The sequence below is a fragment of the Festucalex cinctus genome, chromosome 1 (genome assembly GCF_051991245.1).
Source record: "Festucalex cinctus isolate MCC-2025b chromosome 1, RoL_Fcin_1.0, whole genome shotgun sequence".
Taxonomy (NCBI): domain Eukaryota; kingdom Metazoa; phylum Chordata; class Actinopteri; order Syngnathiformes; family Syngnathidae; genus Festucalex; species Festucalex cinctus.
The window spans coordinates 26,997,282-27,014,320 of NC_135411.1; the positions used below are offsets into that span (position 1 = coordinate 26,997,282).

Genomic DNA, 17,039 nt, shown 5'->3' on the forward strand with positions numbered 1-17,039 from the left:
TTTTAGGATTCACACCTTGAGCATGGAAGAATGTTATATGAACATTAAGCCTTAATATTTTATTTTAATGCTGTTCAAACATGAAACAGATTACAACCTCTATAGACTGAAATTTCAGATAAATAAATAATACTTTTTCATATAAATCTTACACTCTACAAGCTTACTGATTAGTATTTTCTAAATTTGAATGAAAAAAATCGCAACAATCGACTTAGAAATTCGTATCGGGATTAATCGGTATCGAATCGAATCGTGACCTGTGAATCGTGATACGAATCGAATCGTCAGGTACTAGGCAATTCACACCCCTAGTAAAAAGGGTTGCAATCAGCATTTCATTGAAAGTAATAATATCCATTCAAAACAACAGTTATTGATTTTATTGCGAAAACCATTTATTTTGCATTGACAGACATCACTTTTGATTTCGACGGAACTAAAAATACGTCCAAAGGACCCAAAATAAAGTTTTTGATTTCCTTCCAGTTGTATTTCTTGTCTTCATGCCCTCCAGGTCATATATTTAGTTTGAGTCAAATGGACTTGTGCATGTGCATTGAAAACGACAGCACATCAGTACCACCATGGCACTGTTGTACATGGGCTTTGGGTGTCGGAGTGGTTACTGCCGCTTGACTCTGATGCAGGTGGCGTGTGTTCGCTTCCCCACACGGGAGTTCATCTTTCTATGTGTGAGTGAAAGTGCTTCTATACAACAAATTTTGTGTTTAATATATGGTCTGACTAGGATGTTGGGATTGCTAATGTATGGCTTTGTTGACTACTTAAGAGATACCTGTTAATTTATGCTGTCATCTCTGGGGTCGTTAGAACTTGCATGTCAAACAAGTGGAACCAAAGAGGGAGGGTACTTAACATTTCAGCAATGGTTCTGAGCTTATATTAGGCCTATTGTCATTCCACAACAAGTATCGTTTACGTAACAGTCTTAAAATGATGTACTGTGATACTCAACTTGTCAGGGGTATTTACGTTAAAAAGTAAGCATCTGTTATGAGTGGTATTGCCAGTGTAATTGGAAATTAGGTACCGATATGTAAAGACTGTTTTAATGCTTAAAGGGGGTCATGTAACAGAACATATATCCTGTATCTGTAGGCCTAATGGGTATTTTTATAGTGAAACAGTGTTGATAACTCTAGATCAAAAGATGTGTATTCAGTCAAAGTATTAGTGAGGGTTAACCAACAAGAAACAACAAAATGAACATATGTGGATGTAATTAAACTTGGACCAACCTGAGACAGCTGCACAGCTATCGTCTTAAAACTTGTTCATGCTGTTCTAGTGAATGCCATATGGACGTGTAACTCGCAAGTAAAGATATTTAAATTTGATTCAAAGTATGTTATTGACCAAAAAAAGTGTTTTTATTTATTTATTTATTTATTTATTGCCAACACAGAAGTGATATGTAGTGATTGTATGGACCTACACCTGGTTTGGAACATTCGAATAGCACTAATGCTACTATCACCGACACAGTAAACGACTTCAATTGTGGATAAAGATGGACAAAAGACGTCTAAAATGAGAAGTGGTAAGCTTTGCCTCTTATCACACTTACTATCACATGCACTAAATGGTAATTATGTAAAAGTGAAGGCAACAATAATCTTACACTCGTTAGCATTAGCTTTCTTGCTAGTTTTGTTAGCGAGCTAGCTAGTGAGCAAATTGCTTTAAAAAAAACAAAAAACATTTGCAAGAATATAATTCCAAAAAGAATGAGTGGTTGTCATTTTTGTAGAATTTTCTCAAAAACATGGAATTAGCACTATGATTACTAAAGTGCATGACCTATTCTACTGCCCACAATGCACTTCTCACAATTATTCTACTGCCACAATGCACTTCTCACAAATAATGGTCCAATTGTGCTATTTAAGTCACTTTTTGGGGTAATTGATGAGGGAAATGTCCTCGTAAATTTGATGTGTCGACTAGAAGAACCCCTTGGTGTTTGGGATGGGCTCCAGCACCCCCGCGACCCTTGTGAGGAATAAGTGGTTGAGAAAATGGATGGATGGATGGATGGATGGATGGATGGATGGATGGACTTTTCTGGGTAGCAGATGAAACCAAAAAGTCAAGGAAATATGTTGAGAAATAATGAAGTTATGCTGTTTTTTGTTTTAAATTTGAAGGCATCTTTAGGCCTTTTTCGATAGGCAATATCACACAAAAATGTTCGCCAAAAAAGCAAAGGAATCTTAAAGCAAAACCATCTTTATTATTGAATTCATCTATCCATCCATTTTCTTAACCACTTCTTCCTCACAAGGGTTGAACTTATGATTATTGAATTCATCACTTTTTATTATTTTGTGAGTACATATATATTGTAGGTGTCTATAAGGTTTGATGTGCTAATCATAGTACGTAAGTATAGTTTGCATTCAAAAATAGCAGATCGGATGAATAAGAAGGGCCCCCGTCACTTGGATTGTGTTGAACTACATGAGCACATGAGGTTCATCCTCTCAATCGGCTGAATTACAAAGACCATTTTAAAATATTTTTTCAATGTTCCCATTGGTGCCAAGACTTTTTTGTGGGCAGTGTATAAAGGCCACAGTGTACAACTTGAAACCTCAAGATTGGACAAAAAAAAATAAAAAATTTAAATTCGACTGTTTGACGTTTTTGAAATAGTTAATGATTTATACATTTTCTTTTTTACTTCTACTAATGTGGAGGAGTGTTTAGCACATCCGCCTCCCAGTTCTGAGGATTTGGGTTCGAGTCCAGGCTCCGACCTTCCTGGGTGGAGTTTGCATGTTCTCCCCGTGCCTGCGTGGGTCTTCTCCAGGCACTCCGGTCTCCTCCCACTTTCCAAAGACATGCATGGCAGGTTAATTGGGTGCTCCAAAATTGTCCCTAGGTGTGCTTGTGTGTGGATGGTTGTTTGTCTCTGTGTGCCCTGCGATTGGTTGGCAACCACTGTCCACGGTGTCCCCCGCCTACTGCCCAAAGCCAGCTGAGATAGGCTCCAGCAGCCCCCGCGACCCTTGTGAGGAATAAGCGGTCAAAAAAATGGATGGATGGCTGGACTTCTACTAATGTACTAATTCCTCCACTAGATGGTGCCACTACACCTTTTTATACATTTTTTATTTTTTTCTACATAAGTATCTGGTGAGGATAAGCGTTTTGAAAAACGGGTATAGATGGATGTATAATGCTATGAGGTAATTCAGTAAATGTCCGATGAAATACATTTGTGGCTATAAATGTATTTCAAGTAAATGCTTTGACTGAGGAAGTGCCATGTTAAACGAGCTGCAGGCTTCAATATTAAATCACTTATACTGTACAGAAAAGTAATGTTGATATCTCAGGGCATACGTCATCTACATCAGCAGTCTCAAACTCAAGTTAAGTGGGGGCCACTGGAGATAAAGTCTGCCACATCAAACATTCGACAAAAAGGGGTTGAAGTATTCAAAAAATTGTACAACTAGTCCAAACTTCTCAATTCAAAACATTAATGATACTTGTGAACAAGATTTCTCTCTCTCTCTCTCTCTCTCTCTCTCTCTCTCTCTCTCTCTCTCTCTCTCTCTCTCTCTCTCTCTCTCTCTCTCTCTCTCTCTCTCTCTCTCTCTCTCTCTCTCTCTCTCTCTCTCATGTCTAGTTGCGTAAAGACATCTGATTTCTTGAGCAACTTAATCTCTGTGTATTCAAGACATGTTGGAGTGCCCCTGTGCCCCCCCCCCCCCCACACACACACACACACACACATACACACACAAAACATTCAAAACATTCTGTGTCCTGTTTTTCTTGAAATAGACTGTTCTTGTTGCCAATCTGTCATTAACCTGAGCTATGGTAGCCCATTATAAGTCATTACAAAAAAACAACACACACACATACAAAACGCCCAGGACGACAATACGGCAAAAAGGTGGGTGCCGTACTAATATTAAACATTGACGTCATGGAGGGGGACACAAAATATCATTCTGTAGGCCGCAAATGGCCCCGGCCTTCAAACCCCTTATCTACAGTACATGTTGTTTAATAGGCATGGTAAATACTCTTTCATTGGTAGCATGCTTTTCCTGTTAAGGCCCTCAAAGTGCTTCATGCTGGCATCACATTCACGTCCTGATGGCGTAGCGTCAGGAACAACTTGGGGTTCAGTATCTTGCTCAAGGACACCCCGACGTGGTCAAAACAGCAGGGAATCGAACCCCCAATCAGTCTATGGGGTTCCGCTAGTGCCAACAAAATAAGTTGTCCTTGTGTCCTTAGACTTCGTCTTTATGTATCATTTGACAAAGTGGTGTTATGATTTGACAACATCGGTAGGACATGGAATTTATTCTGTGCATTTTCAGACAGGACAATTGTCTTCATTAGAAAGGCATTTTAAACAGACTAGCCTGCTGTCATCAAGTATAAGTAGTCATGGGGACTCTATGTTGTTTCAGTATCCATATCTCCCAGCATGTCTTGCTTGCATGACTATATGGCAGTCACAAACATGTCTTGAATTTAGCATCAGCTGTTCATGTTTTAGTCATTGGGTGGCAGTTAGTTTGTCTGCTTGCCTCAAGAGGTGAAAGGTGATTCTAACAAGGTGCAATATGGTGTGTTCAGCTGTCTGTTACTGTCATGCGAATAGCTGTAGGATAGGTTTCCAAGTTTGACTTTTGTAACAGTTTGCAGCATGACTGTATCAATCAGTGCAAGTGCAGAGAGAGTTGCAAAGACAAGCAGAGTTTATTATCGGTTGTCACTTGTCATCGTAAGTCTTACACTTGATCTGTTTTTATTTTTGTTTTGTTGTTGAAGTTCTCACTTGGACAGCCCTAATTAAGAGTTGCAAAGACTTGCAGAGTTTATTATCAGTTGTGATAGACCTACACTTAATCTGCTTTCATTTTTGTTTTGTTTTTGAGATTCTCACTCGGGCAAACATAATTATCAGAGCATTCAAAAAAATTTATATAATTGGTTTCTGGCCAGTTAGCTTGTAATACAATTTAGGGAAGGATATATAGGTCTGATAGGAAATATTCATATATGGTAGTGGTGGCCAAGTTGGGTCCTTGAGAGCCGCTATCCAACCTGTTGTCTCCCTCCTTCAGCGCAGTTGAATCTAATGATCAGCTCATCAGCAAGCTTTGCAGAAGCCTGATAACGATCCTGATCATGAATCAGGTGTGTTAGTGGAGAGAAACATGGAAAACAGGCGAGATAATGGCTCTCGAGCACCGAACTTGGCCACCGCTGATATATGGGATTTACCCAGGTTGAATAAATGTATTAATTTACGAATGGAAATTAAGTGATCAAGGTCAAGAGTAATCTCATTCTCCGCTACCTTTGTTTTTTGTGTAGACAAATTGTTAAGCCATAATTAAGCTTAACCAGTGCAACTTGAAAGCTTCCATTTGAAAGGCTATAATGAAAACTTGAGATTGAATAATAGAATATAATACATTTTATTGAGTAAAAGCATTCCAAGAAGACATTTCAACAGCTACTTCATATTATATGAACTCTGTTGAATGTTGTTCAAAGGAGTCTCTTATTCAGCGGCGTCAGACTAGGGGGGAGAAACACACACACAGAACAGAAAGTAACTTTCTATTCTGTTCACCAAGCAAGTATTCTGTCATGGAGCAAGTGTACCCTGCCCAACTCTTGTGAACTAAGGTACGATACTGTATACTGTGATTTAAAAACCTGCTGACTGAGTATTGTAAAGTAATGATTTATACCTTTCCAACATCACGACTCTTGGCCCTCATTTTGTTGACCTGGGACTCTGCAATGTCAGCACGCTCCTGAGCCTCCTCCAGCTCATGCTGGACCTTCCTGAGCCTGGACATGTGAGCGTTAGCATTCTCCTCCTGTGAAAATGTAGAGTTAGGATAGTGTTTAATTTTAAAAAATGTCAATATATATATTTTTTTAAATGTACTCACAGCCTCCTCAGACTGCCTCTTGTAAGCCTTGACTTTGAGCTGCAATTTGTCCACCAGATCCTGAAGTCTGGTCATGTTCTTCTTGTCCTCCTCAGTCTATATAGACACAAATATAAATAAATAAAATGTGAAATGTGGATTTGTAAACTTGACAGGATGACATATTTTTGTGAAATAATAGAACATACCTGATAGGTCAACTCCTTCACCCTCCTCTCATATTTGCGCACACCTTTAATAGCATCAGCTCCACGCCTCTGCTCGGCATCAACTTCAGATTCAAGCTCACGCACCTGAAGGAGAAGATATGTGATGCTCAGAAAGGACCATAAATATACTATTTTTTTCATACCCTCGACTCGAGTTTCTGGAGCTGCTTCTTGCCACCCTTCATGGCGAGGTTCTCAGCCTCATCCAAACGGTGTTGCAGGTCCTTGACAGTGACTTCCAGGTTCTTCTTCATCCTCTCCAGGTGAGCGCTGGTGTCCTGCTCCTTCTTCAGCTCTTCAGCCATCATGGCAGCCTGAAATTAAGGATGTTGGAATCAATATTTCAAAATCTTGATTGGACAGGCTATGGTACCAGGAAATTGTGCATTTTGCTACTCACATCAGTGATAGCCTTTTTGGCCTTCTCTTCAGCATTACGTGATTCCTGAACAGCATCGTCTACTTCACCTTGAACCTGGACAAAGTCCGCTTCCAGCTTTTTCTTGGTGTTGAGAAGGCTGGTGTTCTGAATGTGAAAAATATTGAATTAGGTTTGCAGTTTTGCACCCTAAAGTCTCTATCTGTATGATTGTTTAAGAAACAGATTTTGGTTTGAATTAGTGATCATGAACCTGAGAGTGAAGCAGTCCGACACGCTCACTAGCATCAACCAGCTCCTGCTCAGCCACTTTGCGTCCTCTCTCCGTCTGCTCCAAAGCAGCTCTCAGCTCTTCGATTTCAGCCAGCATCAGGCCATTCCTGCGCTCCACCATGGCAACCTGTTCCTTCATGTCATCCTGCCCTCTGATAGCCTCGTCAAGGTGCAATTGGGCATCCTGACAAAAACCAAATGATCAATTTTCTGTGCCCATTAGCATTTCTGATGCAATTATGAGAAGCTGACCTTGAGTTGTCCCTGGACATTCCTCAGTTGTTTCTGGGCTTCAGCAGCCTGTCTGTTGGCGTGGCTCAGCTGAATCTCCATCTCGTTCAGGTCTCCCTCCATCTTCTTCTTCACTCTCAGGGCGTCATTCCTGCTCCTGACCTCAGCATCAAGAGTGCTCTGCATGGAGTCAATCACTCTCTGGCTGTTCCTCTTGATCTGCTCCATCTCCTCATCCTTCTCGGCCAGCTTCCTGTCAACCTCACCCTTGATCTGGTTGAGCTCAAGCTGCACGCGGAGAATCTTGGCTTCCTCGTGCTCCAGTGTGCCCTTTGGCAAAAGATGAAATTGTAACTTTGGTCACACAAGTTGCATGTTTTCCAAATTAGCATATATATTTCTTATCAGACATATTAAGACATTTGAAAGATTGAAACACTGTATTTACCTCTGCCTCCTCTAGTGCTGTCTGTATTTCAGATTTTTCAGTCTCCACAGTCTTCTTGGCCTTTTCCAGCTCATGGATGCTCTTTCCACTCTCACCAATCTGTTCAGTCAAGTCGGAGATCTCCTCTAATAAATAATAAAAGAAGACAATGGCAATGGATATTTTGAAAGATTGAGACTAGATTAGACTTAATTCTATGATTGTGTTAAATATTTACTGTTGCTAACAACAATATTTGGATGTGAACACGGTAAATATTAACCTTGATAAACTACAATTCAATCAAAATGACTCACGCTGCAGGTTCTTGTTCTCTCTCTTCATGGTCTCCAGCTGATCAAGAGCCTCCTCATACGAATTCTTCATCTTGAACAGTTCAGTGCTGAGCGAGCGGGCTTCCTTCTGGGATCCTTCCAGCTCTGCCTGGCCCTCCTCAAACTTCTGCTTCCATTCTGCCAGGACCTGCACATTTTGAGAAGTAGAGCAGTTCAGTACTATAAAGTACTGCATTTCACTCAGATCATTTAATTTAATTGCAAATTTACCTTATCAAAGTTCCTCTGCTTCTTGTCAAGGTTGGCAGCCAGGGCATTAGCTCTCTCCACATCAATCATGAGGTCCTCCACCTCACCCTGGAGCCTCTGCTTGGTCTTCTCCAAAGAGGCACACTTGGAGTTCACAGCTTCAATGGACTCCTCAGCCTCTTGGAGACGCTGGGCAAGTTTTTTCCTGTAATGTGCAAAAAAATAAATGAAAAAAATGTTTTAATAGTCGTGCAGAAAATTAGCTACTCTTAACACACAATTAAAGGTGACTAAATTACTTACTTGGCCTCCTCCAGCTCTTCAGTGCGCTGGATAGCATCAGTCTCATATTTTGATCTCCATTGTGCCACCTCACTGTTGGCCTTGGACATTCCTCGCTGCAGCTCAGCTTTAGCCTCCTGCTCCTCTTCATATTGCTCTCTGAGCAGATCGCAGTCATGGCGGGCAGACTGAACAGCGTGAGCCAGGGCATTCTTGGCCTAATGAACCCAACAATATCAAATTTAATTTGCCTCAGTATGGGCCAAAAATCTTTTCCCGGATTTATTTTGTAGCAAGTCTCATGCTATAAGAAGAGGATGGCATCCTGTGAGTCAAAAGAACTCAGTTTTATACCTTAATTTCTTCCTCATTCAACCTCTTGAGCTCATCCAATTGCTGAGTGAAAGCCTGCTTGCCTCTGGTCAACTGAGAAATAAGGGCTTCTTTCTCCTCAAGCTGACGTGCAGACTCACCTGAATGACAAATTAGGAGTATTATTTGAAAAATATTGCAAATTTCATCGCAGTTTGACCACACCTGACATACCATTTTCAGTTTGGAGTCTTGCCCTCTGTACATTGATATCATTCAGCTGACGAACATTCTCATCATATTTGGTTTTGAGCTCTCCAAATTGGTCTTCAAGCGTTCTGCACATTTTTTCCAAGTTGCTCTATCATCAGAAAGTGTAATGGATTTTCCACATTTAGTATGTGATAATTCAGATCAAAATGATTTCCTTTCATACATTATTCTTGCCTTGGATTTCGCAACAGCCTCCATGTTGCTGGAGAGGTCATCAATCTCCATCTTGTACTCGCTTTTCTCCTTCTCCAGCTTTTGCTTGACACGCTGAAGGTTGTCGATCTGCTCGCCCAGCTCTGCAACGCTGTCCGCCTGCTTCTTGCGGAGAGCGGCTGCCGTAGCCTCATGCTGCAGGGTGGACTCTTCAAGATCACGACGCAGCTTCTGGAACTCCGCCTCGCGCTTCTTGTTCATCTCAATCTGCGCGGCTGTTGCTCCACCAGCTTCCTCCAGCCTCTCGCTGATCTCCTCCAGTTCCCTGGAAAGGTCGGCCCTCTGCTTCTCCACCTTGGCTCGGGCAGCCCTCTCAGCCTCAATCTCCTCTTCCAGCTCTTCAATGCGAGCCTAGGTTTGAACAAATCAGTGTATTAGCTAAAACACAATAAGGCTTTCATATGTCAACTCTCATAAAATAACCAATGTACCTGAAGTTCCTTGATCTTCTTCTGGAGCTGAGCACTAAGAGACTGTTCATCCTCAATCTTGCTGAGCAGCTGGCTGGTCTCAAAGTCTTTCCTTTAAGAAGAAAAGAAAAAATGTGTGCATTATTTTATTTCTGTTTGCAGCAGGAACCTATTAGAGGTTACCATTTGATTCTTTCACTTACTTCTTCAGTTTTTCATCTGATTGCTGTTTGTCATTCTCCAGATCCATTATGGATTCCTGGGCCAGTTTCAGATCTCCTTCAAGCTTCCTCTTGGCTCTCTCAAGGTCCATGCGCAGCTTCCTCTCTTGCTCCAATGATCCCTCAAGCTGTTGCATGTCATGTTTAATTTAAATGAGTTACGATCTTTAAATGATATAACACCGATGGCAGACACTGCCAAGATTCACCTCGTCATTACAAGGCAAATCATTTATGTCAGCGCAACGGTGTGCTTACGTCATCCACTTGCTGTTCCAGCTTTGTCTTGGCCTTGGTCAGAGTATTGACTTTGTCTTCCTCTGCCTGAAGATCATCCAGTGTTTGCTGGTGGGCCTCCTGGAGGGCTTTCTTCTCCTTTGTTAACTTGGCAATAGTTTCCTCTTGAGATGCCATCTCCTCTGTCAGGTTTTTCACCTGAAATATTATGATAACTTTAATATGTATGTCTTTGTACACTAGTATACCTTTCAAATATTTATTTTAAATGAGAAACAAAATAAAGCTGACCTTGTTTTCAGTGGCATGTTTCTCCTTCTCCACTTTAGCCAACGTGAGTTCTAAGTCGTCAATATCTTTCTTCAGCTCTGAGCATTCGTCCTCCAGCTTCCTCTTCTTAGCTGTAAGCTCAGCGTTGATTTCTTCTTCATCTTCCAGCCTCTCAGTTGTCTCTTTGAATTTAGCCTCAAGCTGGATTTTGCTTTTTATGAGTCCCTCACATCTCTCCTCAGCATCTGAGAGGTTCTCACTTTCCTATATATAAACCAAGAAGTTATACACTTATTTATCAGAATAATATACATTTTATATTTGTATGTTCATGGCAGAGTGAGAGATTGCATTTAGAGAAGGCATTTGCAAAGCATTCATTGTACTACACTCTATTTACCGCAGCTATTTGCAGTTGCAGGTCATTCTTTTCTTGCAGCAGGGAAACCATCTTCTCCTCCAGTTCTTTCTTTTTGGCCAATGTAGTACCCAGGTCTGATTGCATCTTATCATAATTCTCCTTCATCTGCTGCAACTCTTTCTCAGTCTCAGCACTCTTCAGGAGAGGCTTGATCTTGAAGTACAGCTTCAGCCATGGCCAGTTTTTCACATTCATAAATGAACGGAGATTATACTGGATGCTGAAGATAGATTCTCTGGGGGTAGAAACGTACACATGGACATTTTATTGCAGTATACCTTCTTTGTGACTGCTCTTGGTTAGATAGACAGTAAATACCTGCATAATAAGCAGCTTAGACATACCTCCTCTCCATCATCTTAACAAACTCTTTCCTCATCACATATCCTCTGCAGAGAGCCTGAGTCATTGTCACCAGCTCAGCCAGTTTCTCATCTCTCATTTCCTCCAGTGTGCCCAGCAGACCAGCTTTGAAGAACACCTAGGACAGCAATTGAAGTAAATGAGTCATTAGCAAATATGTATACCGTAGATTATATGCATGTGATCTCTATTTGTACTCTGGAAAGGCACCTTCGTGTGTCCAAATCTATACTGAGTGTGATCCACATCAATGGAGCCCAGCAGTTTCTCTGCAGCCTTCTTGTTATCAATGAACTGGCCATCAGGGATGACACTAGCATTCAATACTTTGTACCTGCAAAAGAAGTCTGGAAAGTTAAGTAAAGCACATTTTCTTCAAATCTTGAAATATATTCTTTCACGAATAAGTGAAGACATTTTATGAAATTTCCAGCTACCTCTGCTTGAAATCACCATAGAGGATTCTGCTGGGGAAGCCCTTCCTGCAGATTCTGATGCCTTCAAGCACACCATTACACCTCAGCTGGTGGATGACCAAGAAGTTCTCCATGAGACCTGCAATTATCAATTCATATCGCTAGTTATCTTGCTATTAATTGTTTGCAATGCATGCCCCCAAAATCAAGGTCAAGTTCATTTAACCTGGGGTCTTTGATTCGTTGGGAATCAGGCAGCGTACAAAGTGAGGGTGGGTGCTCCTCAAATTGGTCATCAGCTTAGCCAAGTTCTCCTGTGGATCAGCAAAATGATCACTGGTCACTGGTCAGCCACTTTCCAATATGAGCAGCTCTTATGGAAAACTTACTCTGAAAAGAGCAGACACAGTCTGGAAGGAAGCACCCTTCTTCTTTCCACCACCCTTCTTTGCACCAGATTCTGTGTATCAAAACATTTGCAGGTAGAATAGGTCCATATTTCCATTATTTAAACAGGGACCTTCATAGTGTTTACCCTTCTGCATTTATATCTCAGATGGTTTTACCTTCAGTTGAAGAATGGGTGGAGTACAACATAGCCAGCAGTTTGTTTGCTGCCTTCTGGTACAGCTGGACAACGGAGTCATTCAGTGGGTCCTTGTTCTTGTCCAACCAGCCACTAATATTGTAGTCCACAGTACCAGCATAGTGGACCAATGAGAAGTGGGCTTCGGCCTTGCCCTTTGCAGGCTTTGGCTTCTCAAAGGCCTTGGTCTTGCCAAGATGCTGATCATACAGCTTGTTCTTGAAGGTTGTGTCGGAGGCCTTGGGGAACATGCACTCCTCTTCAAGGATGGAGAAGATGCCCATTGGCTGCAGTAAATTGACAAAATAGAAAGTGTCAGAAATGAACAGACTTTTAATCAAATTGAATCTGGTCTGAGAGATTGGGCTCACCTTCTCAATAAGCTCAATGCAAGCAGCCAAGTCCATACCGAAGTCAATGAATTCCCATTCAATGCCTTCTTTCTTGTATTCCTCTTGCTCCAGGACAAACATGTGTTGGTTGAAAAACTGTTGCAGTTTCTCATTGGTGAAGTTGATGCACAGTTGCTCCAAGCTGTTGAACTACATACAGTGCACCGATGAATCAGTTGAGTGATCTACAGTATGTAGATTTAATTTGACATAAAATATGTGAAGACTCACGTCAAAAATCTCAAATCCAGCAATATCCAACACCCCAATGAAGAACTGCCTTGGCTGCTTTGTGTCCAACATCTCATTGATGCGGATGACCATCCACAAGAACATTTTCTCATAGACGGACTTGCACAAGGCTGAGACAGCATTGTTGACCTAGTATGGAGATGATAGGTTTGCAATTTTGGAGTTTCAATATGGAAATAGATATGGAGTCTCAATATGATTTGACTTACCTGTGGGACGGTCTGACCTTTGGTCACCATCTCGTTACCAACTTTGACTCTGGGGTAACACAGAGATTTCAGCATATCAGCTGAGTTCAGGCCCATAAGATAGGCAATCTTGTCAGCCACTAACAAAAATATAATTTAACAGTGAGCTTAGACATGTACAGAAGGAAGCTTTTTGTTCAACCCTTGACGCATTTCACTTCCTATAATATCCAAGACATACCCTCAGTGCCATCAGGCTCAGCCTGTTCCTCACGCTGCTTCTGCTTGAATTTCATGTTGCCATGATGCATCACAGCACCAGTCAGCTTGTAGATGCCAAGTTTCTCTTCTGCAGTGAATCCCAGGATGTCAATAGCTGTCTGTAATGTACATTTTAAATCATTTTTTTAAATTCTCATAATTGAACAAACCTCTCTAATAGTTTTTTTTAATTGTATCCTTACATCTGTTGCAATGAACTCCTCGACATCATTGATGCTCTTGACAGTGATTTCACCCTGACTGATCATCGGGTAGTCATATGGGTTGGTGGTGATCAGAAGACCCTCTACCAAATTTTAAAAAGCACAGGTTGACATAACAATTCAAGAATTTCAAGAGGGCCATTTTCTTTTTGATATTATCATAATCCACATTTTTCCTCATAATCCTGATTTACCTAGCAGCTCAGGCTTGTGTCCAGTCATCAGCTGATAGAAGATATGGTAGCTCCTCTCAGCAGACAACTGGAAAGTGACACGGGACTTCTCCAGAAGATCTAAGAGAAGTAATTAAATGTTAGAGTGTGGTAATATTTTAGCTATATTGTTATTATTGTCCTGCTTTGTACCATAACTTGTATTTGCCATTGTTTCAACTCACATGTTTCAATATCAGCGGAGGCAAGCTTTCCACTGGAGCCAAAGTGGATTCTAATGAATTTACCCTAAAACATATAACATATCATTTTTTGAGCACAGCAGAAGCTTTTTGCTTTAGTAAATATGGAAAACGTATTGAGAGATTTAAACAAACCAAAGACGGTTTGGTTTACTCACAAAACGAGATGAGTTGTCATTCCTCACAGTTTTGGCATTACCATAGGCCTCCAGCAAAGGGTTGGCTGCAACAATTTGGTCCTCAAGAGAGCCCTTACAAAAGATAATTTTAAATAGTGAAGTGAATTATTTCTCCCAATTCACTTATTATATACAGTACAGCAGGTATCTTATTTACCTGTATTTTGCCTGATGTAGCTTGTTCAGCCTTCTTGGAACTAATAGCTGCAATTGTTGCAAAGTACTGGATGACACGCTTGGTGTTGACAGTCTTTCCTGCTCCGGATTCTCCACTGCATTAGACAAAACAAAAATAAGATTTTGACCTTATTTCCTATAAATAAAAATTGTATCTGACATTTGCTATACTCACGTAATCAGAACAGACTGGTTCTCACGATCTGTAATATGAGCATAATTGACACAATTTCACTCAACATTCATTCAATGTTTTCAACATTTATAGTTCCTTAAATTAAAGTCACGTGGCATCTTACCCGTGAGCATGAACTGATAGGCGTTATCAGAGATAGAGAAGATATGGGGTGGTGCCTCAATCCTCTTCTTTCCTCTGTATGCTGCGACACATGTAGCGTCGTACACTGGAAGCCACTTGTAGGGGTTCACCACGACGCAGAACAGGCCGGAGTAGGTCTGAAAAAGCACAGATGAGATGTTAACAGTGTAAATACATAATGATGATGAAATACTATGTTCTTGCAATAAAATGAAAACTCACGTAGATCATCCATGACGCATAACGCTCTTTGAGGTTATACAATACACATGGTTCGTTGAGGTGGGTCATCATGGCCATATCCTCAATTTTATCAAACTTAGGAGGATTTCTGGGGTGGATGTCATCTTCTTTCACAGTGACAGTCTGAAAAATGGTATAGGATTAGTCTTCATACAATTCTTTGGAGTATTGTTGAGAGTAAAACTGAAATCATTCAAGAAATTCTGTAAAGTGTAAGAAACAAGAACAATATCACACTATATCAAAATTGCCTTGCATTAATGAGAACTGGAAGATTGTTAGTAGATGTACCGGTAATACAACCAGTTGCCTACCTTTCCACCATCAGTTTCAACCGTGGCTTTTCCACCGTCCCTCTTTGTGAGTTTACCCTTCAAGTACATCTCAGCTGGATCAACCACAAAGTAGGCACTTTTGGCATCAAAGGGAGCCGCTTGAGCCTCAATCCTCTCCTTCTCTGGCTTCCTGAGGTAAATGGCTGCAACGCCATACTGCTCCATCTCTGCATCGGTGCTCATGGTGGTGCTTTGGTGGAGACTGCAAAAGTAATAAAATGGCCCTGACTGTTTGATTTTGCTTCCAGATGACTAAAACGTTACTGAATTTAATGTATGCATGCTATTTTACCTCTATCTCGTTCAAAATAATGAATCAAGGTTACTGTGTCCAATAGAGTCTCGCGATGCTGTAAAAAAAACACTTTCAATCATTTTATACATTCAGTCCAGAATCGAGTAGAATCATGAAGTGTGAGGTAGTTATAGTACATGCACATAACTCTTAGTTATTAACTGCATTCAGCCAAGTCTTTCACATATATAGGACTGTCACAGAAAATTAGAATATTGTGGTAAAGTCCATTATTTTCTGTAATGCAATTAAATAAGCAAAAATGCCATACATTCTGGAATCATTACAAATCAACTGAAATATTGCAAGCCTTTTATTGTTTTAATATTGCTGATTATGGCTTCTTCTTTTTTTACTTGGTCTGAGAAAATATTCTAATATTTTGAGATAAGATATTTGTCTGAGAATGCCATAATCAGCAATATTAAAACAATAAAAGGCTTGCAATATTTCAGTTGAGTAGTAATGAATCCAGAATGTGTGGCATTTTGCTTATTTAATTGCTTTACAGAAAATAATGGACTTTACCACAATATTCTAATTTTCTGATACAGTCCTGTAATCATGTAAAATAAATTTTGGGTTCATAAGGCATCACAAAGAAGAACATTTAATCAGGATGTATAGATCTGAAATGACCTCAAACTAATCAAAATATCAACTGATGAGTCAACATAACTGAAACCCACATCCACACACTCACCTGTGTCGGAAGCCTACCAGTTCCTGAAGTAGTGCAGGGCTGTCACTTTTATAGAGGGTTGGGGTGCTTGGTCAGCAGGAGTTGCTCGCTCAAGTTTGGTCATGGCCCCTTTTCGTCCTGTTGCCTATTTGGTGACTGGGACATTTGTTGTTAGAATTTGAAAAATGCAGTGTGAAGTTACACCATCTGCTTTAACGGTATCGATCCCATGTGAAAGTCCAACCTTATATTTTCTACAATGCACTCATTCAATTCAAATATACAGTATTTGGGAAAAACATTCTGAATATATATATAAATCATCTTTGATCACATTGAAAAAATGTACTTGTAGTTAAAAAGACCAATACTGTATGGTTAAAACACAAGTATAGAATACAACACTTATTTTCTAAATCGTGACTTTATTGCTACTCTCACTTTTAATCACTTTTGTCAATGGGATGTGCATGAAATGCATATATTAAAGTATACATGAGATGCTTATATAGCTAATTTCCACAAAAGGTAACAAATAAACACCAAAATGGCGATTAAATAATATAGAACTATACAGAAATAATACCTTATGTATGTATTGTAAGTATGTAGTTGAATTATTCCATGAGAAAGACACAAACCCATTCCTCCCCATGACAGTTATTGAGGTACAAATGTGCTGCAGCTCAGGATGAAGGATCATAGTTACCACTTAGTGCAGACATGAAAGTGATATTGTTGCTGAAGTCCATTGATATCATTCATGAAATAGCCAGAATATTGTTTGTGCATGCTTTCAATAAATGTAGTTCTTGATTTAAAAGGACATTGCAACATGTCATTAACATCAATCTTCTTTAATCTGTGATAGCTTGAAGGAGAGGACAGTTTGTGGCTGGAAGACTCGTCTGAATTCCTTTGGTGTTAAGTTGCAGGACACTTGCATGTTTTAAATCTTTGTAATGAAAGGAAGCCGCTCCCGCCCTCCCTGGAGATTTCATAAAAACTATTTTCTACCTCTGCTCTCACTTCTCACTGAAATG

The 17,039-nt window shown here is 40.3% G+C and overlaps 1 protein-coding gene and 1 long non-coding RNA gene across 2 annotated transcripts in view; one reads left to right on the forward strand and one right to left on the reverse strand.

Moving 5' to 3' along the window:
• Positions 1-7,949, forward strand: part of LOC144022162 (uncharacterized) — a 21,613-nt gene extending 13,664 nt beyond the window's left edge. Inside the window, exon 4 of the long non-coding RNA XR_013284283.1 lies at positions 7,840-7,949. This is a non-coding gene — a long non-coding RNA (uncharacterized LOC144022162). The remainder of the gene's footprint in view (positions 1-7,839) is intronic.
• On the reverse strand, positions 5,542-15,512 carry LOC144022130 (myosin heavy chain, fast skeletal muscle-like). Its single transcript, XM_077526653.1, has 40 exons — positions 15,312-15,512; positions 14,999-15,221; positions 14,664-14,807; positions 14,422-14,578; positions 14,298-14,325; positions 14,103-14,217; positions 13,925-14,017; positions 13,749-13,812; positions 13,546-13,644; positions 13,331-13,434; positions 13,108-13,246; positions 12,888-13,006; positions 12,658-12,807; positions 12,406-12,576; positions 12,015-12,321; positions 11,838-11,908; positions 11,675-11,762; positions 11,470-11,587; positions 11,243-11,366; positions 11,014-11,150; positions 10,649-10,904; positions 10,270-10,512; positions 10,000-10,176; positions 9,724-9,869; positions 9,542-9,632; positions 9,072-9,461; positions 8,859-8,985; positions 8,667-8,785; positions 8,334-8,530; positions 8,052-8,235; positions 7,803-7,968; positions 7,507-7,631; positions 7,080-7,388; positions 6,808-7,011; positions 6,576-6,701; positions 6,319-6,489; positions 6,155-6,259; positions 5,967-6,062; positions 5,760-5,891; positions 5,542-5,584 (listed from the first exon to the last, which is right to left on the reverse strand). Exons 2-40 carry the CDS (start codon positions 15,200-15,202, stop codon positions 5,567-5,569), a joined length of 5,814 nt encoding a protein of 1,937 aa, XP_077382779.1. The 5' UTR covers positions 15,203-15,221; positions 15,312-15,512; the 3' UTR covers positions 5,542-5,566.
• Between the last annotated feature and the right edge of the window lie 1,527 nt (positions 15,513-17,039).